At 47.1% G+C, this 23808-nt stretch overlaps 1 protein-coding gene across 1 annotated transcript in view; it reads right to left on the minus strand.

The window, feature by feature from the left end:
* Window positions 1–23808, minus strand: part of Fam186b (family with sequence similarity 186 member B) — a 53509-nt gene that overhangs the window by 16741 nt on the left and 12960 nt on the right. The window contains exons 4-8 of the mRNA XM_057791316.1: window positions 19743–21408; window positions 19096–19288; window positions 15982–16154; window positions 15255–15440; window positions 12842–12996 (exon numbers count right to left, since the gene is read on the minus strand). Coding sequence (XP_057647299.1) covers window positions 12842–12996; window positions 15255–15440; window positions 15982–16154; window positions 19096–19288; window positions 19743–21408 — 2373 coding nt within the window. The remainder of the gene's footprint in view (window positions 1–12841; window positions 12997–15254; window positions 15441–15981; window positions 16155–19095; window positions 19289–19742; window positions 21409–23808) is intronic.

The raw sequence follows: 23808 nt of genomic DNA on the forward strand, positions 1-23808 counted from the left end.
CAGACTTCTGAGAGATTAGAACACAACACAGTGGTTGGGAACACAGGATCTGGAGTCAAACTGCTTGGTTTTATTTCCTTCCTTCCTTCCTTCCTTCCTTCCTTCCTTCCTTCCTTCCTTCCTTCCTTCCTTCCTTCCTTTCCTTCCTTTCCTTCCTTCCTTTCCTTCCCTTCCCTTCCTTCCTTCCTTCCTTCCTTCCTTCCTTCCTTCCTTCCTTCTTTCTCTTTCTTTCTTTCTTTCTTTCTTTCTTTCTTTCTTTCTTTCTTTCTTTCTTTCTTTCTTTCTTTCTTTCGTTTTTTCCAGACAGGATTTCTCTGTAGTTTTGGAGCCTGTCCTGGAACTCACTCTGTAGACCAGGCTGGTCTAGAACTCACAGAGATCCTCCTGTCTCTGTCTCCTGAGTGCTAGGATTAAAGGTATGCACCACCAGTGCATGCCTTGGTTTTATTTCTTATTTATTTGGTTTTTAGAGACAGGGTCTCTCTATGTAGTCCAGGCTGTCTTGGAGCTCACTGTGTAGACCAGGTTGGCCCCAAACTCACAGCGATCCACTTGCCTCTGCCTCCCAAATGCCAGGACTAAAGGCATGTACCACCACACCTGGCATTTGGTTTTATTTTTTTTAAAGATTTGTTTCATTATTATTCTCTCTCTCTCTTTCTCTCCCTCCTTCCTTCTCTCCCTCCCTCTCTCTCCCCTCCCTCCTTCTCTCCCTCCCTCTCTCTCCCTCCTTCTCTCCCTCTCTCCCCTTTCTCTCCCCCTCTCTCTCCCTTTCTTCTTCTCTCCCCCTCTCTCTCCCTTCTTCTCTCCCTCCCCCTCTCTCTCTCCCCTCCCCTCCCCTCCCCCATAACATTGTATGTGTTATGACAAATTTGTGGATGTCAAAGCACAGCTTATGGGAGTTAATTCTCTTCTTCCAACAGATAGGTTTGGGACTGAACTTCAGTTGTTGGGCTTGGCAGCCCATGTCTTTACCCATTGAGACATCTCATTAGCCCCATAGTTAATTTTTTTCAATATGACTAAATCTCCACACTCAGCTGGTTATAGTGGTGTAGTGACCTTTAATCCCAGCACTTAGGAGGCAGAAGCAGCTAGATCCATGAGTTTGAAGTCAGACTGGTACAAAGCAAGTTCCAGGACAGGCAGGGCTGGTCTCAAAAAACAAAAATAAAAACAAAAACAAAACCCAGAATTTTACACATTTAGTCCAAAGTTCATAATCATACTTAATAAAAATTAGATTATTCCCATTACATTGAGACATGTGACAAGGTTGCTCCTGTAGCTGCTTTCATTTAACATGGCTTTGAAAGTACTTGCCTATGTATTTACAGAAGAAAGCTACAGAGAAACCCTGTGTCGAAAAACCAAAAAAATAAATAAATAAATAAAAATAAAAAAATAAAAAAATTAAGAATTAAAATGTTTAGGATGGTAGCTTTCCTTTTTAGATTTTTGGCCACTTAACACTAATGGTCTGTCCTGTCCCTTTAAAAGACAAGCCCTGCCCACTCCCTCCCCCATCCACTGAGGCGGGCCCTTCCTGCTAGCAGTCTCTTCCTTTCTGTCTCTCTCTTGAAGAGGCAATTTCTGTCTCTCCATTCTTCCCACTTCTACCCTTCCCCCCTCTCTTTCTTCCTCTCTCTCTGCCTCTCTCTCTGCTCTTTTCCCTTCTCCCCTTCCCTTCCATAACTCTCTAAATAAATATCCAACTTCACTCTGCATGGAATACCTATCCGTCTCGGTCTCTCACACGGCTTCCTGCCTGGGACCTGGCTGCCTTCGTGGCCCACCATGGTCTCGGGACCTGCTGCCCACTGCCTGCAGCCGCTCAGGGACTTGCGGAGTGGTCTCATGGCCTGCTGCCCACTGCCTGTTGCCTGCCGCCACTGGGGGACCTGCAGCATTTTACTTAAACCATTACAGACACAAGCTAGAGTTATTTAGGAAGAAGAAACTCAACTGAGAAAATTTCTCCATTAGATTGGCCTGTAGGCAGGTCTGTGGGGTATTTTTTGATGGATGATTGATTTAGGAAGACCCAGTCCATTGTGGGTGTTATTATATTTAAAGCTCCTGCAGCTCAAAAAATGTGGCTTCTCCATACAACACATGACTGCTGCCATTTTTACTGAGGTCAGGTGACTTCACTACCATCTTAATGGAGGGCCAGATCAGGTGACCAAGTCCTGCCATCTTTACTGAGGTACTCCTTGTCTGGTCCCCCAGTGCCGACTCTGTTACATGTGTGTTTTGTGCAGTGGCATGCCTTTGGTAGGGCCCACCAAAAGCATCCACTTTGCTCAATTCCTGTTCACTCTGTGTGTGTGTGTGTGTATGTGTAACTTAAATGCATCTATGTTTACTGTTAATGTTATAATTGTCTGTTCATTGTATCTCATTTCAGACTACAAAAACAATAAGTCTCATGTTTTGAATTGGTATGTACTTTTAAGTCTCTTACAAAAACTACAGTATATTTAATACAACCCTGCTTTTATACACACACACACACACTTATCATAGTGACAGAATGCAAACTAAGACAAGAGCTTATTTAGAAAGTCCAAGAACAACAGATTCAACCCAATGCCCATCAAAATCCCAGCAAAATTCTTCAAAGATCTCGAAAGAATGGTACTCAACTTCATATGGAAAAGCAAAAAAACAAACAACAAAAAAAAAAAACCAAACAAACAAACCAGGATAGCCAAAACAATCCTGTACAATAAAAGAACTTCTGGAGGCATCACAATCCCTGACTTCAAACTCTACTACAGAGCTACAGTACTGAAAACAGCCTGGTATTGGCATAAGAACACACAGGAGGACCAATGGAACCGAATAGAAGACCCAGATATCAATCCACACATCTTCAGACACCTGATCTTTGACAAGGAAGCAAAAAATATCAAATGGAAAAAAGAAAGCATATTTAACAAGTAGTGCTGGCATAACTGGATATCAACATGTAGAAGAATGAATACAGACCCATATCTATCACCATGCAGAAAACTCAAGTCCAAACGGATCAAAGACTTCAACATAAAGCCAGCCACACTGAACCTTATAGAAGAGAAAGTGGGAAGTACACTTGAATGCATTGACACAGGAGACCACTTCCTAAATATAACCCCAGCAGCACAGACACTGAGAGAAACAATTAATAAGTGGGACCTCCTGAAACTAAAAAGCTTCTGTAAAGCAAAGGACACAGTCAACAAGACAAAACAACAGCCTACAGAATGGGAAAAGATCTTCACTAACCCCTCATCAGAAAGAAGTCTTATTTCCAAAATATACAAAGAACTCAAGAAATTGGACACCAAAAGATCACATAATCCAGCCGGGCGATGGTGGCGCACGCCTTTAATCCCAGCACTCGGGAGGCAGAGGCAGGCGGATCTCTGTGAGTTCGAGACCAGCCTGGTCTACAGAGCTAGTTCCAGGACAGGCTCCAAAGCCACAGAGAAACCCTGTCTCGAAAAAAACCAAAAAAAAAAAAAAACAAAAAACAAAAAACAAAAAACAAAAAAAACCAAAAGATCACACAATCCAATAAAAAATGGAGTAAAGACCTAAATAGAGAACTCTCAACAGAGGAATCTAAAATGGCTGAAAGACACTTAAGGAAATGTTCAACATCCTTAGTCATCAGAGAAATGCAAATCAAAACAACTCTGAGATTCCATCTTACACCTGAAAGAATGGCCAAGATCAAAAACACCGACGACAACTTATGCTGGAGAGGTTGTGCGGAAAAAGGAACACTTCTGCATTGCTGGTGGGAATGCAAGCTGGTACAGCCTCTTCGGATGTCAGTGTGGCGATTTCTCAGAAAATTAGGAAACAACCTTCCTCAAGACCCAATAATATCACTTTTGGGTATATATCCAAAGGATGCTCAATCGTGCCACAAGGACATGTGCTCAACTATGTTCATAGCATCATTGTTTGTCAAAGCCACAACCTGGAAACAACCTAAATGCCTCTCGATCAAAGAGTGGATAAGAAAAATGTGGTACATTTACACAATGGAGTACTACACAGCCGAAAAAAATAATGACAGTTTGAATTTTGCAGGAAAATGGACGGAACTAGAAAACATTATTTTGAGTGAGGTAACCCAGACATAGAAAGACAATTATCACATATACTCACTCATAGGTGGTTTTTAAACATAAAGCAAAGAAAGCCAGCCCACAAACCACAATCCCAGAGAACTTAGATAACAATGAGGACACTAAGAGAGACTTACATAGATCTAATCTACATGGGAAGTAGAAAATAGAAAAAGACAAGATCTCCTGAGTAAATTGGGAGCATGGGGACCTTGGGGGAGGGTTGTAGGGGGGAGGGAAGAGGCAGGAGCAGAGAAAAATGTAGAGCTCAATAAATACCAATAAAAAATGTATAAAAATAAAAAAGAAAGTCCAAGAATATAAACTGATAAGCTAATACAAATAAGACATATTTTACATCTATCTGTGTGTGTGTGTGCGCGCGCGTGGCGTGTGTGCCCATGCCCATGGAATACAACTCAGATCAGACTTGATACTTTAAGCAAAATAGACATGTTAATATACATTTTAAAATGAATTCAATAGATAGTATAAGGAAATAAAACATGTGATATTCAAGTGAAATAACAAGTAAAGGAAATAGCAATCTAATCATAAATATGCTGAATCTAGGTAGTTAAAAATGCCAGCAAAGGCCCAAAAAGAATGTCGGGTAAATGGGAGAGCACAGTATATCTTGAAGCAGAAAGACTCAGTATCATAAAGATGTCAGCTCTCCATAAACTAATCTATAAATTTAATATGGTCTAATAAAAATACCAATAGGCTACAAAACCTGAATATAAAGTTCATGTGTAAATTTATACTGATCTAAGCAGCAGCAGCAGCAGTAGCAGTAACCATGAGCATTTTGAAAAGGAAGGTTAATGAGAGGGAGGAAGCTCTCCCAAACAGTACAGTGAACTCCAGAGAATGCCAGTGCATGCATAAGTAGCTCCACCAAGAGAACAGAATGGTCCAGAAATAGATCCAAGACATTAAAAAAATTAGGATGTTATAAAGATAGCATTGTCTGTCAGCAGGGATAGGCTAGATTATACAGTTAGTACTATTGAGACAACTGTGTAACCACCTGGAAAAAATAATTCAGTGTCTCTGCTTCAGTTCTTATACCAAATTACATCCACACGAATCAATTGTGTTCAAATAAATGCAAAAGTAAAATTACAAATTTACAATGTCATGGTGGAGGAAGGGTTTTTCAGATGGTACAGGATTTCTCAAAGCATAAGAAAGACAAATTCTGTCATCAGAAAAATCTATAATTTCTGCAGAACAAAAGCACACCATAAACAAAGATGAATGAAAACCAGGGGGGGGAGAGTTGCAACTCATATTGCAGACAAAGGAACTAATTTGCTTTATATATACAAAATCTTCTCAAATCAATATGAAAAAGAGCAAAGATTGTATAAGAAAATGGGTTGTTGATGGAAGGGATAAATGACCTTTACACATAGAAAAAGGAAAAAAAAAAACCAATGTTTCTCACAAGAAAACTTAAATCATATTTAAATATACTTTTTAAACCTATAAATTGGCAATAATTTCAAACGTTTGATGATCAGTCAAAGTGCAAATTATCATTGTTGGAATTACAGCAGCATATGATCTTTGATCCAGTATACCTGCATACATGGAAAACAAACTATATACAAAGTTAAAGCAAGAGTTTAGAAAACACGCAGACACTTGTCACTAGAGGACCAATCAGCAGCACAGTACATCCAAATAATGGAATACAGTGCAGTCAACTGAAGGGCTTTGCAGAGTGATCAAACATTTTTCTTAAGAAAAGTAAGAGCAAGCCGGACGGTGGTGGCACACATCTTTAATCCCAGCACTTGGGAGGCACAGGCAGGCGGATCTCTGTGAGTTCGAGGCCAGCCTGATCTACAAGAACTAGTTCTAGGACAAGCACCAAAGCCACAGAGTATCTCGAAAACACCAAAAAAAGAAAAAGACAAAGAAAAAGAAAAAGTAAAAAAAGAAAGGAAGGAAGAAAGGAAGGGAGAGAGAGAGAGAGAGAGAGAGAGAAAAGAAAAGAAAAGAAAAGAAAAGAAAAGAAAAGAAAAGAAAAGTAAGAGCCACCACCAGGCAGTGGTGGCGCACATCTTTAATCCCAACACTTGGGTAGGCAGAAGCATGTGGCTCTTTGAGTTTGAGGTCAGTCTGGTTCCAGGACACCCAGGGCTGTTACACAGAGAAACAAACAAGCAAAAAGAAAAAGAAATGGCCGTGAAAGAGGTTTTTAAGTGGAGATGCTCTATGACATCTACAGTATAGATCTCTCAGCCTAGTGTGGAACATTGTTTGCAAGAGAATAAAACTAGGCCAGGCGGTGGTGGCGCACGCCTTTAATCCCAGCACTCGGGAGGCAGAGGCAGGCGGATCTCTGTGAGTTCGAGACCAGCCTGGTCTACAAGAGCTAGTTCCAGGACAGGCTTCAAAACCACAGAGAAACCCTGTCTCGAAAAACCAAAAAAAAAAAAAAAAAAAAAAAAAAGAGAGAGAGAATAAAACTAAAGAAACCTTGTCAGTTTGGAGAGATGGCTCAGCGGTTAGGAGCACTGGCTGCTCTTACAGAGGACCCACATTTGATTCCCAGCAACCATATAGCAACTGTCAATTGTGTGCAACTCCAGTTCAAGGAGAGCCAATGTCCTCTTCTGGCCTCTATGGATCCCAGGTACACAGGCGGTGCACAGAGATTTATGCAGGCAAAACACTTATATACATAAAATAGTGTAAAAATTGAAGAGAGACCCCAATCGGTGGCCTGAATTATGGTACTTACCGGAGAGAAGACACACAGAAGACGCGTAGACTGAATGCAGGCCTGCGAGAGGTTAGGTGCCTGTTCTGGCGGAAGGGGGCTGGTGGTCGTGCTCTCCGAAGGAGAAGTACAGGTTTGGGCTCATTGGGGTGAGCTGATGAAGGCATCGGGGGCAGCTTTTGAGATGTTTGGTTGTGGGTACAATTCCTCACACCCACATGGTAGTTTACAACCATAACTCCGGTTCCAGGGCATCCAATGTTCCCTTGTGACCTTGGTGAGCACCAAGCGTGCACATGGTACACATACAAACATGCATTGCACACAAACATCAGGCAAAACACTCACATAAAAAGTAAAATGAATACATCTAATAAAATGTTTTGAGAGAGAGAGATGTTCGGTTGTGTGTGTGCTTTACAGCTCTGTGACTTAGGATAGAATTGGAGGCCCACGTGGTGTAGGGCCCATGGGTCTACCCCTGCTCCCGGGTTTCATCTTTTTTTTTTTTTAAGTCTTTTCTTATTTATTTATTTATTTATTTATTTATTTATTTATTTATTTATTTATTATGTATACAGTATTCTCAGTACTCTGCCTGCAAGCCAGAAGAGAGCACAGATCTCATTACAGATGATTGTGAGCCACCATGTGGTTGACTGGGAATTGAACTCATGACCTTTGGAAGAGCAGGTGGTGCTCTTAACCACTGAGCCATCTCTCCAGCCCCCCGGGTTTCATCTTGAGGACAGTTTCTGCTCAGCCAGCTAAAACATCCTGTTTGTTCCTGTGACCCCTCTGTCCCACCTGGTGATTAGCTATAGGGCATTGTTGACTCCACCTTGGGCGTGGTAATTTCCCACCTGCCTCGGGGGTATTCCATTGTGTGGCATCTAGGTATTTAAGGTTTTTCCTAAGTTTGAGTAAATGGCATTCAGCTGATCTCCTTTCAAAAGACCCAAGTCTCTTGTGTGTTCTTTCAGTCTCCAGGCCCTTGACAGGCTTGGGTACCATGACACAGTTACAATGTGTAACTCTTTGACAGCTGCAGCCTGTGGCAAGGTAAAGTCATCTTGGGAGACATTCCAAGTAGCGAGGTGTCGCGTCCCCTCCCCTGCTTCCCCCAGCCGAGGCAGAGGATAACTAATGAACAGTGGAGGGAAACCTTGAAGAGTGTGGAGAGGTAACAGGGAGAATGTGGCGAGATTTGCTAGTCTGTCTCCCACTCGACTGGAAACCTTTGAGGATATAAATGGGTTTTATTATTCTTGGTTTTCCCTCTCTGTTCGTCCTCCCACCCTGCTCCCTGTAGTAGCTCTGTCTTTCCTCCTTCAACACCGACTGAAAATCCCTGAGCCCTGGAGGCCTGTCCTGCAGTGATCATCACTTCTCTCCATTTCACCTTGCTCTACGACACACTGCCGTGGACTGCTTTTCAGGCCTGCCGGCCCACTACAGTTTACCATTCTGTCTCCAGAGTGGAAAGAGACATGGTAGCTCAGTGTCATAATCCAAAAACCGTATCAGCACAGCATATCAGGAAGCCATTGCTGAGTGAGTGGTGGATGGATGGATGATGGGTGGATGGACAGATGGGTGATGGATGGATGGATGGACAGATGGGGGATGGATGGATGGATGGATGGATGGATGGGTGATGGATGGATGGGTGATTGGTGATGGATGGATGGGTGATGGATGGATGGATGGATGGATGGATGGATGATGGATGGATGGATGATGGATGGGTGGATGGATGATGGAAGGATGGATGGATGGGTGATGGATGGATGGATGGACGGATGGGTGATGGACGGATGGATGATGGATGGATGAATGGATGGGTGATGGATGGATGGATGGACGGATGGGTGATGGACGGATGGATGATGGATGGGTGATGGATGGATGATGGATGGATGGATGGACGGATGGGTGATGGTCCAAATAGCAAATTCTAGGCCATCAGTGCCTAAATAGTGAGTCCCTGTCTCAAAAACAATCAACCAACCAGTAAATACAAAGTCATTTATTTGATCTGCTTTCCAAGCAGAAGAGCAGCTCAATCGAAAGCTCAGATGAAGAGCAAGCAGTTCCACGGGGGGGGGGGGGGGGGGGCATCTATTCCTTCCGAAGTATTCGACTTGGTTTCTATGGTGTACACAGTCCTCTGGGCAGGGTGCATAGTGTCAAGTGCTTAACAGATATTTGTTGAATGAGTAAGTGAACAAATGAATGAGGACGTGGCATGTGTTTGGCAGAAGTCTACAGGAGGGCCTCCTGGCAGAATTCTTAAAAGTAGTTGCCTAAATAATCATCTGCAAGAACGTATTTCCACACTGCAGTGCCGAGGGCCTTATGGGGATGGGTAGCCAGGCAAAAAGGAGTGGCCCGAGGCTGAAGAAGAGAAGCTGGACTCCTACAGAGCTTCTGTAGGATCTAGATGCTCAGAGGATGGTCAGGGATCTTCTGTGTCATTCCTCTCCCTTTGCCAAACTTGCCCTCCACGCACAGCCCGGGACCTTCCCACGTGGACCTCCTGGTGGCCGGGGACCTTCCCACGTGGCCCCGGACCCACCCACCTTGTGTGGTTCCTAAGCTTCCTGTAAAGCGGCTTCGCACCTTGAGCCTCTTAAACAAGCCCTTTGCTGCCTCCTAGTGGCTCCCGCAATTAAGGCACTCTCCCAGGAAGCCAGGCAACCGGGCTCAGGTGACTCACCCCTGGGTGATGGGAGAGGACACCTGGATCTTCTTGACTTTCAGACAAGCCCACATTATTACTGATTGTTCCCTCTTTCAGGAAGCAGCCGTGAAGGTTCCTCAGCCGCAGCCTGGCTGCTGTGCTGCCAGATGTGCTCAGGCTGTAGCTGTGCTGGGGCTGTGGTTGTTCTAGAGCAGTCTGGTCTATCCCAGCCCTGTGCTGAGGGGCATTCAAGATAGTGACTAGCACACACACCCAGTCTCCTCGTGGAGGCAGCATGGGAGGAAAGGCCTGTGGAGAACTAGCGGCCCGTGCGGCATGGGACACTAGTCAATTGTTTTTGCAGACAGAGATCTAAGCTAATAGCTCCCTGGGCTACTTGGTGATCTTGTGTACCTACAAGGCAGGGAAGCAGCTGGGTCACAGGAACCATCTGGCTGCCAAAGTCTCTAATGAGAAGGCTGCTTTCTTCTATGGTGTGCACGTATGTGTATGTGTGTGTTTGTGTGTGTGGTGTGCATATACATCCATGTCCATGTTCGTATGTGGTTGACTCTCAAACCCAGGGCCTCATACATACTAGACAACTACTTTCTTGTTGAGGTACACCCCATACATATTTGGGGGGTTATGGCTAATTTTAAGATGTTCTTTTGGGGGTGAAGAGATAACTTGGTGGTTAAGAGCACCGGCTGCTCTTGCAGGACACCTGGGTTTGAATCTCAGCACCCACATGGTAACAAACAGATCCAGGGGATCTGATGCCCTCTTCTGGCCTCCCTGGGCACCAGGCAGGCTCAGGATGTACAGATATGCAAAGCACCTATGTGTGTAAACTTAAAATAATTAAACACTTAATTGAAATGCTGTTGGGTCTTTGGCCTCAGGTTTCACTGAGACATGATTAGGTATTTCCCTTGTACTTACCCCGTTTAGGTTCTCTGGGCTTGAATCTGAAGTTTAATACTCTCTATCATTATCTCTTCAAATATTCCTTTATTTTCCCTTTCTGGGTCTCCACATTCATGTGACCTTGCTCCACATACCTTGGGTGCTTCATTTGGGGAGTTGGGTTTTAGTAGGTTTTGCATTTGGCCCATTTCTATCGACCCAGTCTCGTACCCCCTTTATTTACCTAGATTGGCAATAACTTTCTTGAAAGAATTCATCTCTAATACTAACTTTTTAAAAAGATTTATATTTAATATTTTTTTGTGCTGAGAATTCAACTTGGGGCTTTGCATGTGCAAGGCAAACACTCTACACTGAGCTATATTCCCAACCCTGCCTTTTTTTTTTCAGTCATGTGTGTATGTATATGTGGGCTGTGTGTGCAGGTATGAAGTGTCCGTGGAGTTCAGGAGAAGGCTTTGAAGCTCCTAGAGCTGGAGTTACAGGCACTGTGAGCCATTTGACATGGGTTCTGGGAGCCAAATTCAGACCCTATGTAAGAGCAGTGTGCACTCTTGTTTTGTTTTGTTTTTCAAGACAGGGTTTCTCTGTAGCTTTGGGGGTCTGTCCTGGAACTAGCTCTGTAGACCAGATGGGTCTCAAACTCACAGAGATCCACCTGCCTCTGGCTCCTGAGTGCTGGGATTAAAGGTGTGCGCCACCACTGCCCAAAAGAATTATTTTTATTCTATGAATAGTTTTTTTTTTTTTCCTTTGAGACAGGGTTTCTCTATGTAACAGTCCTAGCTGTCTTGGAACTCACTTGTAGACCAAGCTGGTCTGGAACTCACAAAGATCATCCTGCCTGCCTCCCGAGTGTTGGGATTAAAGGCATGCACACCATGCCTGGCACAGTGCGCACCCTTAGCCACTGAGCAATTTCTAATTTTTTATTTCCAGAATCTCCATATTTAATTTCCTTTTCTATAATTTCCTATTCTTTCTCCGGATCCTCATTTACTCGTGTGTAGTGTCCATCTGTCCAGCAGAGCAGCCTGTTAGCGCCTGCTCCTTCACAGCGCCCTGCTGACGTCTGCAGGGTCCCAGCCGTGTGCACCTCTCTTTTGAGATGACTTATCCAATCAGAAGTTATGCCCATCCCGCTTTTCTGAGTCAGCCTCCCACAGTCTAGGAGACAGGAACATACCACTTTCTGTCCCTGGCTCTCTGCCTGGGTTATTTCCCAAAGATTCTTGTCCCTTTTCCTTCACACCTCTTTGCAGTCACACTTAGGGCCCACACAGACCTTGCCCTCAGGTCTCCTTCCATATTACTTTTGACTCCTCAGCTTGAGGCCCTGGGGGCCATGGACCATGCAAGCAGAGCTGTGGCCACATCCCAAATACAGTCCCTTTCATGCCTTCCTTGCCCTCCGGGGCTGTTGTTTTGGTTTTGCAGACAGTGTCCTGTTTGATCAGATAGTTTAACTCTATTTTGAAGAACATACATAGCAACCCCATCTCTAGAAAAGCAACACATACACACACACATGCTTGTGCACCCACATGCACACAGACACGCATGAATTTACACATACACGCAGGCAGACATGCTCACATGTACACACATATGCACACACATGCATACACACATATGCACACACATGCACATACCTCCCAGGTCATTAGTGGAGCAGGAGAAGAATCTACAGGCACAGATTGCTTGCCAGAGATCTTACTGAAGGACATATAAGAAGACAAAGTCGTTCATCCTGGTGACTAGCTACTAGGAACTCTAAGCACTGTGACAAGACTGTGAAAATATATAAAACCTTGAAAAATGCTATTGGTACCAAAATGTAAAGAATATTTCAAGTGTTTTTAAAACATCATAGTTTTTTTTTTTTTTTGGTTTTTTGAGACAGGGTTTCTCTGTAGCTTTGGAGCCTGTCCTGGAACTAGCTCTTGTAACATCGTAGTATCTTAACGTACTGTTGTTGTCTTTAACTTATTTGTGTTTGACTGAATAGAATTCCTAACCTGTGTGTCAGGCGCTGATAACAGCCTTCTGGCTTGTTGGCTCCCAGAGTCAGTCGCCTCACTCGGGCAACCTCTGACTGATGCCTGGCTTATGGCCAGATGCCTTGGGCCTAGTTCCAAAGATGAGTTGTGGGGAGTGCCTTTCGGCGATGAGACAGAAGACTTCGAACCAAACTCTATTTTATTAAAAACGAACAGTTTGGGGACTGAAGAAAGAAAATAGTGTTTCTCAAAGTTCTGGGACAACTTCACAGCCCCTGACGTGGGTTTCAAAGCCCCAGCTGGGGACCTGCGTCTGGAACAAGTCCCTGTGAGGTCTTTAGTAGCCCGGTAGAAGTTGGAGACTCACTAGTAGAAGCTGGAGTGGAAGCTGGAACTGCCCCATCCTTCTGGCTTTGTAAGGGCCCAGGGAGCGACTGGCTGGACATTTTTCGGACGAGCTCAGCTGGCTCCTCTGAGGGTTCCCGGCATTCCTTTCTTTGAATCACTGAGGCACTGAAAGAGCTGACATGGTTACGGGTTGGGGAGCCGCTGAGAAAAGGCCCATGTGGCCCACTCAGAGCGTGGGGCCAGATCCAGAGCAGGCTGACTTGACTTGAAGTAGAACTGCCTAGAGTGACACTTTTGCCAAATTTTAGGGGTTCGGTCTCTTCTCTTTCCAGTCTACATCTTGCCTTGCTTCACTGGGCATTTCCTCTCCCCTCCTTCCAATCTTATTTGTTACTTGTATCACCCCATCGGATCTAATCTCTTTCTCAGGTACCAGGTTCTAAGTTTGTGCTCCGAGACCTCTGGGTGTGCACCAGGGCAGCACACCCTGTGCAGGGTGCCTCTTCTCGAGGGAGGGCAGGACTCTTTGAGCTTCACACTCCGCAGAAGGTGCTACTGTGTGCAGACACAGCTGCCCTTATCCTGCCAGTCAGAGAGCCCAGGAACCCTGCTGGTCAGACAAAGCAGAGACCTCAGCGAGGTGGGCTTGCGAGGTTTTAAAGGACACCATCTTGGCATCTTGGCACAATACAGGAATCTCATAAAAGACACAGGGAGGCCGGGCGGTGGTGGCTCACGCCTTTAATCCCAGCACTCGGGAGGCAGACGCAGGCGGATCTCTGTGAGTTCGAGACCAGCCTGGCCTACAAGAGCTAGTTCCAGGACAGGAACCAAAAAGCTACGAGAAACCTTGTCTTGAAAATCCAAAAAAAAAAAAAAAAAAAAAAAAAGACACAGGGAGGTGGTCGCAGAAGCAGGCCCCTGCCTCTGTGCTGGGACTGGGGTGAGTCGAATACACTCCTGGAGAGTTGTAGAAAGGGAAGAAAATTGCATTCACCTAAATTCTTTCACAAAGAGAGAAAGCTGTCTGTGCTGGGAACAATATTTTGATAAGAGCTTCAGCCTGCGGCTGAGATCCCAGTGGAGGCTCAGGGGTGGGTGGGACTGCTCTGCCTGAGACATGAAAGGGATCTTAGAATTTTGCATTCTACCACAGAGTGTGAGCAAAAGATGAAAGAAAAAAACAGGAAAGGAAGCTGCTCTTGGGTGCTGTTCATGGCACTCTCCCCATCAACCTCTTTCTCGGGGTGTCTAGAGGGTGTACATGCTCATGTAGGTGTGTGGCTGGATGTATGTTACGTGTGTGAGCACATGGGGAGGCCAGAGGGTGACACTGGGTGCCTTCAGATGCTCTCTGCATTGTGAGGCCTGGTCTCTCGCTGGACCTGGAGCTCATCTATTTGATGAGTGCTGCCGTGCTAGCACTTTATGTAGGTGCTGGGAATCTAAGCTCAGGGCCGTTCCAGACTAAGTCGTCACCCCAGCCACTCTCTCCTCTCATTCTCAGAAGGATCCTAATGCCCCAAATGCCCAGGCAAGTGTAGTATGTACACTGGGTGTTTATCCAGGCATTTATGTGTGAAAAGAACAAAGGGGTGGCCCTCAAGTGCCCCCAGAGACTGGGCAAAGACACTGAAGGAGCCTGCAGTGGGGGATACAGCCAGAGGAGGGCGTCACTGAGCAGGATTCCCCCAATGGCTTCTCTTTGTTACAGAGCTTTCTTGGGGTGGTGTCAGGCCCACTAGCAGCAGATGAGATGAATCTGAAAAGGGTCCCTTGAAAGAGCCTTGAGTGATGATGTTTTCAAGCCAAGAGAAAAAGGAGATAACCTGCTCTAACCAGAAAAGTCTTCTGCTAGCCCACTGAGTCCTGAATCCTTCTGCTGTCCCCTCTGCTGCTGTCCTGGGCTAGCCTTAACTTGGAGATCCTCCTGTCTCGGCCTTCTGCGTGCTGGGGTATAGGTATGTGTCCCCACTCCTGGTTCTCAGCTGCTTTCCCCAGTGACAGTTCTTTGAGGCGGCTGGGAAATGAAAACCCCAAAGACGGGCTCAGGCCCAAGTCTGAGGTCTATCACACAATTCTTGTTTTCTCTCAGTCTCTTTGTCCTTCCACCTGTTTCTCTAGAACAAAGGCAAGCTAGGGCACCTGAGAAAGCCACGTGAAACTGGGAACACGTGAGAAGGTAAAACTCACACAGCAACCTAGGTCCCATGGAAAGTCCTGTGAGAGGCGGAAGCAGCACTGCCTTAGGACCCACGCTGCTGGCCAGCGAATGGGTGAGGCAGAAAAGGGTTTCTTTTCCGATGTGGTACAATAACTGAGTCCAGGACTAGTGTTTACAAAGAGAGGCCCTGAGCTGTTGGGTGAGCAGAGCATCCTTGATGGGCGGGTCTCCTTGAATCCAAGTTATACAACCCACCCTGGCTCCTTACCGAGTCTTGAAGGCCATCGAGCTTCTGTGGTAGGAGGGATGGTCATCTACTGCCAATAGCCTAGGGATATCTGGGTAACCCCCTAGCTGGTCCCAGGGCAGGCTTGCGGGGGTCTTCTTTTCTATTGGGTGACTTGAAGAGGACACATCCATCTTCCATACGGCTTCCATCTGGTTCCCTTGTTGGCTAGGAATGGAAGCGCACAGACAGTATCAGGAGAGACGAAGAGACACGGGAATAGGCTGAGGAGCCACAAGGTCCAAGGCCTCTATGTCACCCTTACCTCCCCAGCGTAGGATCTACGTCTTAGTTCCTGAGGCTCCGCTTCCAGGCACACGCCCTGGGGCTGAAGCTCTGAACGGGTCCCATTGGGGTAGGAGGTCACGGGAGGCATCTTGGCTGTCCAGAGACTCAGCGTGGCCTTTGGAGGCCACACGGTGGGAAGAATTAGGCTTATTTACATAGACAGACCAATGGTAGATACTGGGTCAACATGCCCAGAGTAGAAATAGAGTTTTTCCCCCTGTATTTTCTCAAAATTAATCAGGCTATCCCCACAAAACCACACATTATGATACACATTCCATCTCTGGATCGGAACCCAGAGCTGGTCAGGGCAGCTGAGCAGACAGGCCTTGAAGCTGCTGAGGTTTGTCCTCACTTGCTGCTGCCTCCCCAGGCTGCCTCTGCTCCCTCCCCCTTCTCATCTCAGCCTGCCAACACCTACCCAGCTATCCGCAGGGGCACAGATTCCCGGTGCTGCTTGGGTGGAGGAGGTTGCTTGTTGGTGGCACCACTGGACCGGACTCTCTGGAGTAAGACTGGAGGTGACTTGCTTTTCCCTGGCTTGGCAGAGTTGGCCACAGGGACGTTCAGGTGGATGTTCCACTCTTGCTGGAGCTAGAGAAGCCAGCAGAAGGCATCAGGAAGATGGGAAAGGAGGCCTCTCTAGGATGGGAGGAAGTCTTGCCTGATTGCCACTGGCCCTGCTGGGCTCTGGGTTGAGGAGCGGCTAAGGCCCTGTGACTAGAAACCCAGGTCCTCAGCACATGATAATTTCCTTCATTCTTATTTGCTGGGGCAGGTCCTACTTCCTCCTTTGTTGTAAAGAATCTGGACAATGGACAAAAGAGAAGAAAGGAAACTCCCCTGGTTTACCCCAATGTGCTGTGTGCTGAGTGAAATAAGCAGACACAGAAAGATGGTCTATGTGGGATCCAAAAGAAAACATATCAAATATATAGAGGTAAAAAATAAAACAGTAGTTACCAAAGTTGGGGTGTGGACCAGGAAGTGGGGAGGTAGACCGAAGGACGGAGTAGAAAGCATGAATGAATAACTCCGGCTGCAATTGTCCTCGCAGGGACCAAGATGTTTTATCCGGTCCCCAAGGAGTTAGAATTCCCCAGGAACCTCGTGCAAGGGGCAGGGGAGATCTAAAGCCCCGGGTGTGGTCACAACAATAAACCTCTCTCTGCTTTTCTCTCTTACTTTCTCTTTAATTAGCATCTCAAGGATGGGTGATTAGGCCCAGCTTGTCAGCGCTGCCAGAGACCGGGCCTGTACCCTAAAAATTTCAGTAACAAAAGATGTTAAGTATAGCACAGAGGGAAAGATGGGTCATTACGTGAGATGATATGTTCCTCGTGAGGGGACAGACGCATAGCTCCGCTCTGTCTTCCCCAGCAGCCTGCAGAAGAGTTACCTGCAGGGGGCTGGAGAGATGGCTCAGAGGTTAAGAGCACTGACTGCTCTTCTAGAGGTCATGAGTTCAATTCCCAGCAACCACATGGTGGCTCACAACCATCTGTAGTGAGATCTGGCGCCCTCCTCTGGCTTGCGGGCATACATGGAGGCAGAGTAATAAATAAATAAATCTTAAAAAAAAAGACTTACCTGCATTTTTAAGGGATTTTGGTTTAGGCAAATGCAGGATTCCTGTCTTCTTCACAGACAGGAATTTCAGGACTACCCAGTATGAGCAGGGTTGGAATTTTCTTAAAAAGTGCCAGCACTTGGGAGGCAGAGGCAGGCAGATCTCTGAGTTCAAGGCCAATCTGGTCTACAAAGTGAGTTCCAGGACAGCCAGGGCAACACAGAGAAACCTTGCCTTAAAAAAGGAAAGAAAAAAAAAAAAAAAGAAGAGAAAAGAAAGAAAGATATTCAAGAAAAGAAGAAAAACATACCCAATCATGAATATGGCTTCTCAGAGAGTGAGTTGATGAAAAGACACTTTAAATGTAGATTTTAAGCATGGGAGTTAAGAGAAAAATCGGTACACTGGGAAAGAATGAGAGGCCCAGGAAGCATGCGAGCTTCTCAAGGGAAAGTTTCAATTAAGTACTAGCTTTAGCCATGAGCACTATTCTGGTGACCCCCAAATTACATCTCCAAAGGTTTCTCAGACCCCACCCCTTTTGGGTAAGTGAGGTTATAGGTCAGTTCCAGCAGGGCTCGGCAGGACTGCAATGTGATAGAGCAGGCCAGAGCGGCTATGGCTGCACCTGGAGTTTTGGTCAGGTTTACAGCAGGAATGGACACAGTGTTAATTGCATTGGAATCTTGAGCCTGAGCCTCAGTCAGATTCTAGGTCTGGAATCCTCTTTTTCCTTCCCACGTGCCCATCATTCTCTGTATCTGTCTTGCTTCAATGGATATGTTCATTCATTTTACTACAGTAACCGTTTTACAACAGGTATCTTATTTCATCCTATGTACTACTATTCCCTAAACATACACAATAAAATTCAGCGTAAACAAACCCACAAACACGTTAACAATTTTTATCAAAAAGCCTCTGGAGAAGTGAAAAGCCAGATAGGCGTGTCCAGCCTTACGACACTATGACATGACAAAGTCACACTCTAGAACTATGCACGGGCACGCGCGCGCGCGCACACACACACAAGCAGGCACGCACGCACAAAGAGGCCCTCTAAATGTTTTAATTGGCATGATGATTTGTGTTGGGCCTCCACATTCCTAGCTCTGCCGGAGGCACGAGGGCCACGGGTTAGCTGTGCCGGCGTCCCCAGGCCAGCAGATCCCACTCGAACTACTGTATAGTTTAAGAAAATGTACTAGAACCGAAGGATTTAAGTTTCTAAATTGAAATGGTGGACTCAATAAAGTCACCAAAAATAGGCCCATACCAGGTGCACGGTGAAACTGCAAAACAGTAAAGACAGAGAGATTCTGCCAGCGAGAGAAGGAAAATAAGCCAAACTCAGGATGATTTGGGGCTCTAAGCAGCATCCAAACCAAAAAGACACAGAGTGGTACTGCAAAGTAGGGGAAGACGGAGCCTGCTTCGACTGCATAGGAAGGAGCTAGCCTATCGACTAGAAAGTAGGGCAGATTCCAGGCAAAGCCGCCCTCAAGGCCTGCACGGTGGCTGAAAAGATGCATGTCATGAAGGCCTACTGACCTGAGTGGAAGAGGCACTCACGCACTCCAAATAAGACCGTTTTTAAAAAGAGACACCTTTAGACGACCGTGGTTACTCATCATCGACCCCCACCCACTGCTCTGTCGGGAAGTGCCTGAAGAAGAGCTCTGGTAAAACAAGGACGAATCTGTAAGGCGGAGGCCAAGCTGGGCCCCTTTGTGCCTCAGGCCTGCATGGCAACCAGAGCTGAAGGGAGCAGGGAAAATCCTAGTTCTGAGGGGGACTGCAGGCCTCAGCTCCCCCTTCTCACACAGCTCCCTGTATTTATACGGTCCATAGCGGCCTTCCCTCCTACTCCGGCCCAAGGCTCTCACACGCCCTCTCCTTTCCCATCACCCCACGGCCCCCACACTGCACCCCCTCACCGGCTAGGTGTCAGGACAGGAGGCCCACCTTAGGGAACACGGTGGCCATGGTTTGCAGGCACTCCCGGTGCTTCTCCTCCAGGTCCTTCTGCTTGTCTGTCCAGGCCTGCAGCCTGAGGTTTTGCTGGCGGTCGATGTTTTCCAGGAAGACGTAGAAGTTCTGGGCCTTATAGGTGACTCTCATTTGTCGAATGGCTCCTATATGTTTGATTACTTCTTGTCTGGGAAGACAGAGAGGTGACTTAGCTGGTGGAGGGGTTTCCTCTTTCCTTCAAGTCGGCTGACTAGAGAGAGGCCTCCACTTCGTTAATTCTTGAGGGGGAAAGAGGAATGGGTATGTGAGAAGGAGCAGGGTGGTGGGAGGTGGCGTGAGGGAAGGAACCCGGGACTGGAAGGGAAAAGTCAAGCAAATGGTATTGAGTGCAGGACAGGAAGATAGGAGCTGGAGATGGGAAGAGTGGGTTTGGAGGGAAAGTCCACTATCAGGAAAACAACACAGCGATGCTCCTACACCTTCGAGTGTTGCCCAAGGCCTGCTACTAAACAGTCTTTGTTAGTCCCCTTTGCTAGGAGACCTGGGGGAGTTCCCATATGGCTTTCCTGCCCATTGGCCCTAGTTTTGCAGTGGGTACGCGTGGGTGCCAGGTGGGTGCCGGCTGTCTGCTGGGCACCTACCGGAGGCTCTGGAAGCGTCTGTAGTGGATGTACTTCCTGCACAGGCACTGCAGCCTGAGGACACTCAGCTCCATGGCGACGGCGGTGACCTCCAGGGCCTTGCTGCGCAGGTACTGTGGCAGTAGCAGCTCTGACTCCGAGCTACCCAGGATCTGCAGGTTCTTCAACTGGCCCTCCATGTTTATGTGGTACACCTTGTCCTTAGAGGTTACTGGGGCTTTCTGCAAAGAGGAGCGGCTCACCCTTCGGATGGATGTGCCGGTGATGGGAAAAGAAGCACATTTCTTGGGTTTATTAGAAACCTGGCGGGTCCATGATGTTTGCATCGACTCAGCTGAGTTCAGGGTCCTCTGGTTTCCCTGGCCAGGCTGCTGGGTGTGTGCAGACATGGGTAAATGGGACCTCCTGCTCTGGCGAGCAGACTGTGCCCTGCTCGGGGGAGGTGCTGATGATGCTTCTGACTTCTCCAGGTTCCTCCATCGGTTGGTGGTCATGAAGATCAGCTTCTCGGAACTGCTCTTCCGCTGCTCCCCGGAGGACTTCCTGGGGCTCCCTGTCTCCTCTTCTGGCTGGATGAGTCTCTGCCACTGCTGCCTGGCAGCTGCCTCTGCCTCCCACTGCCGTACCTTTTCCTGGTGCTCCTGCTCCAGCAGAGTCCACTTCTTCTGCCGCTGGAGCCACATCTCCTCTTCCTGCAGCCACTGCTGCCTCCTTGTCTCCCAGCTGAGTTCTTCCTCCCAGTGCTCCATGTGGCTCTCCAAAACCGTCCTTCTGGAGCTCCCTGGGGACAGACACTTCCCCGGATAGGACTTGTTTTGGACTTCATCCATCTCTTGGAAGCGGTCCTCCTGGTCTTTGCCTTCATGTTCTGGGGTCTCTTCAACCAGTTTTTCCCACCGTGTAGGGAACTGGGGGGCCTCTGAGTGCAGCAGCACGGGTTCGAGGTGTTCCGTGTGGCCAGTGAACACATCCTTGCCCCTTGAATCCGCGACCGCGGCGGAGAGTGGCGGTTGTGCAGGTGCGGTGCTGCTATCCCAGGCCTTGGCCAGGCGGCTTGGGGAAAAGGGGGAAAACAGCTGTTTCTCCTCCTTGAGCTTCTGGTGGGCTTTTTCCAGGGCTACACCTTTCTCTGGAAGGGTCTCCTTCTCCGGGGGTTCTGGGGCATCAATGAAAACCTCCACGGGTTCTTCTAGAGCAGCAGCAGACTGAACCGTCTTCAGCTGGAATTCCAGGGCATGCTTGATCATAAGGAGGTCATGGTATTTGCCCCCCAGAACCTCTACCTGCTTTAGCAGGGCATCCCTTTTGCTCTCCAGAACTTGGATGGATTTTTGGAAGCACAGCCTCTGGCTGCTGAGCTCTTTGGTCATCTCCCCCTGCAAGTGTTTGTATTTTATCTCCAGACTCTTGTTCTCCTTGTGCTGCAGGATCAAGGCCTTGCTGAGGTTCTCCACCACAGTAGACATGTACCTGATGGCCTTGACCTCCCCCTTGTTGAACATGGCGGAGTCCAGGAGCTCCTGCAGCATGGACTTCACCTCTGAGACCTTTGTGCAGGTAGTGTTCTTGTCTTGGAGCATCTGCTCCGGGCTCAGCGGCTCAGGGAGGTGCGAGGAATTTTGTGGGTTTTTCTCCCGCCAGTCCTGCCAGAAGTTATGTTTGGACACTGGAAGATAAAGAGGAAAAGGTAGCAGGCTTCCATAACGGGGCAGCAAGCCCATCAGGAAAGAAGTATACTGACTCTCCAGACGCTGCCCAGCCAGAATTCTTACCCACCCCTCTTTGGGACAGACAAGAATAAGGAGCTGACTGTGTGAGTCAGAAGGGTGTTGTGAGCAGACACCCTGAGGGCCTGAGATTGCCTCAAGCCTAGCCTTAGGCCTACCAGCTGCACAGTGCCTGCAGAGCCCGAAGGGCCTGGACTAGTTGCCAGGCACCACTCAGTTCAACCTACCCCTCATAAGGAGTTGCTTTTCTAATCTTGCCCCTTTCCAGGTTCAAAGTCCATGTTTGGCTCCTTAACACCCAAAACCCTCAGCCCCACTCAGAAGTCTCCTGTCTGCCTCATGTTACCTCTCAACTGTGCATATAGACCATCTGTTATGGCCACTCACAGGTTACTGTTGAATAACCGTCTCTGCCTATATGGGGAAATCACATTGGACCTTCATCCCAAGAAGATACAGTAAGCAGAGATTGTTTGCTGTGCGCAACCCCAGTGATAGATCTCCGCTGCTCCAGGGCTGGTCATGATCATACATCTTTATAGTGACTGTGTATAGGGCTGGTGCAATGACCATCTTGGAGCATCTTCTCAAGCACCACTGGCAAGAAGACAGGGGCTGGCTTTGGATGCAAGGCAAGAGCACAAGTGGTGCTTAGTGATGCTGAGCTCAACTGAGCATCTTGCCAGCATTCAGACAAGCCATATGAGCCTGGGAGTCAGGATTCTGAGACCAAGTCACTTGGATCCAAATCGATTCTGTGCCATTTGCTTTGGGTACATTTCCTGCCTCCTTAGTGCCTCAGTTTCCTTGTTGGAAAAATGGGAACAACCATAGATTCTGGTACTTAGAGGACACACATTTGAGGCCAAGTAAAGTACTAAGTAAATGCTTAATAAATAATCCCCATGAGAAAAAAAAAAGATGCTGGTTGTTGGTGGATGCCTTTAAATCCAGCACTTGGGAGGCAGAGACAGGATAATCTCTGTGAGTTTGAGGCCAGCCTGGTCTACAGAGAGAGTTCCAGGACAGCAGGGCTACACAGAAAAATCTTGTCTCAAAAAAAAAAAACCAATATAATACAATACAATACAAAACAAACAAAAAAGATATAGCTTTTGCCCTTTAAGGCTGAAGAGATGGTCAGTTGGTAAAGACTTACTGTATAAGCACAAGAGCCTAAGTTTAGATCCCCAACACCAACATAAAAAGCAACACATGCTAGGCACATCCATCACCCCCTTACTAGAGAGGCAGAGACAGGAATTGATATGGGATTCCCCTCTGTGTGCTGTGATTACCACTGATTAATAAAGAAACTGCTTTGGGCTTATAGTAGGGCAAAACAGAGCTAGGCAGGGGAAATCTAAATTGAATGCTGGGAGAAAGAAGGCGGAGTAAAGAGAAGCCATAAAACCCTGCCAGAGACAGACGCTGGATGGAATCTTGCCGGGAAGCCACAGCCACGTGGTGATACACAGAGGAACAGAAATGCGTTAAATTAAGATGTAAGAGCTAGCCAATAAGAAGCTAGAGCTAACAGGCCAAGCATTGATTTAATTAATCAATTTTTGTATGGTTATTTTGGGACTGAGCAGCTGGGAACAAACAAGTGGTCTTCTACAACAAATTGGCACTCCAACATGTGCTAGCTAAATCCACATAAAACCTGAGAAGGCTTGGAAAGGAATTCTAGACACAAAAAGAAAAAAGGAGAAGAAGAAGAAGAAGAAGAAGAAGAAGAAGAAGAAGAAGAAGAAGAAGAAGAAGAAGAAGAAGAAGAGGAGGAGGAGGAGGAGGAGGAGGAGGAGGAGGAGGAGGAGGAGGAGGAGGAGGAGGAGGAGGAGGAGGAGGGGGGAGGAGGAGGAGGAGGAGGAGGGGGGAGGAGGAGGAGGAGGAAGAGGAGGAGGAGGAGGAGGAGAAGGAGAAGAAGAAGAAGAAGAAGAAGAAGAAGAAGAAGAAGAAGAAGAAGAAGAAGAAGAAGAAGAAGAAGAAGTTTAGCTGCATTTTGTTTTTCCGCAGCTCCTTTAAGAGAGTTCGTCCTGATCCAGCAGTAGGAAAGAAAAGCACAGTTTAGAAGTGGTGGCTTCCTGGGCTGTGCTTCCCAGGAGGCAGAGCACTTGAATGGGGCTTGTGGGCAGCACGCTACAAGTTACTTGGTGGCAGCATGGGCCAACTGGTTACCAGAATAGAGGTGGCAAGTGTGGCTCACACCTGGCAGTCTCAGAGGCAGTGAACAGACCTCCACCATGTTGGACTTGGTGGAGCCAAAAGGCAAAGCAACCTTAGTCCGAGTCAGGCCCCAGCTCGGCATTTTAAGAAGTGCTTCTGGGGGCTGGAGA

The sequence above is a fragment of the Chionomys nivalis genome, chromosome 17, assembly GCF_950005125.1.
Source record: "Chionomys nivalis chromosome 17, mChiNiv1.1, whole genome shotgun sequence".
Taxonomy (NCBI): Eukaryota; Metazoa; Chordata; class Mammalia; order Rodentia; family Cricetidae; genus Chionomys; species Chionomys nivalis.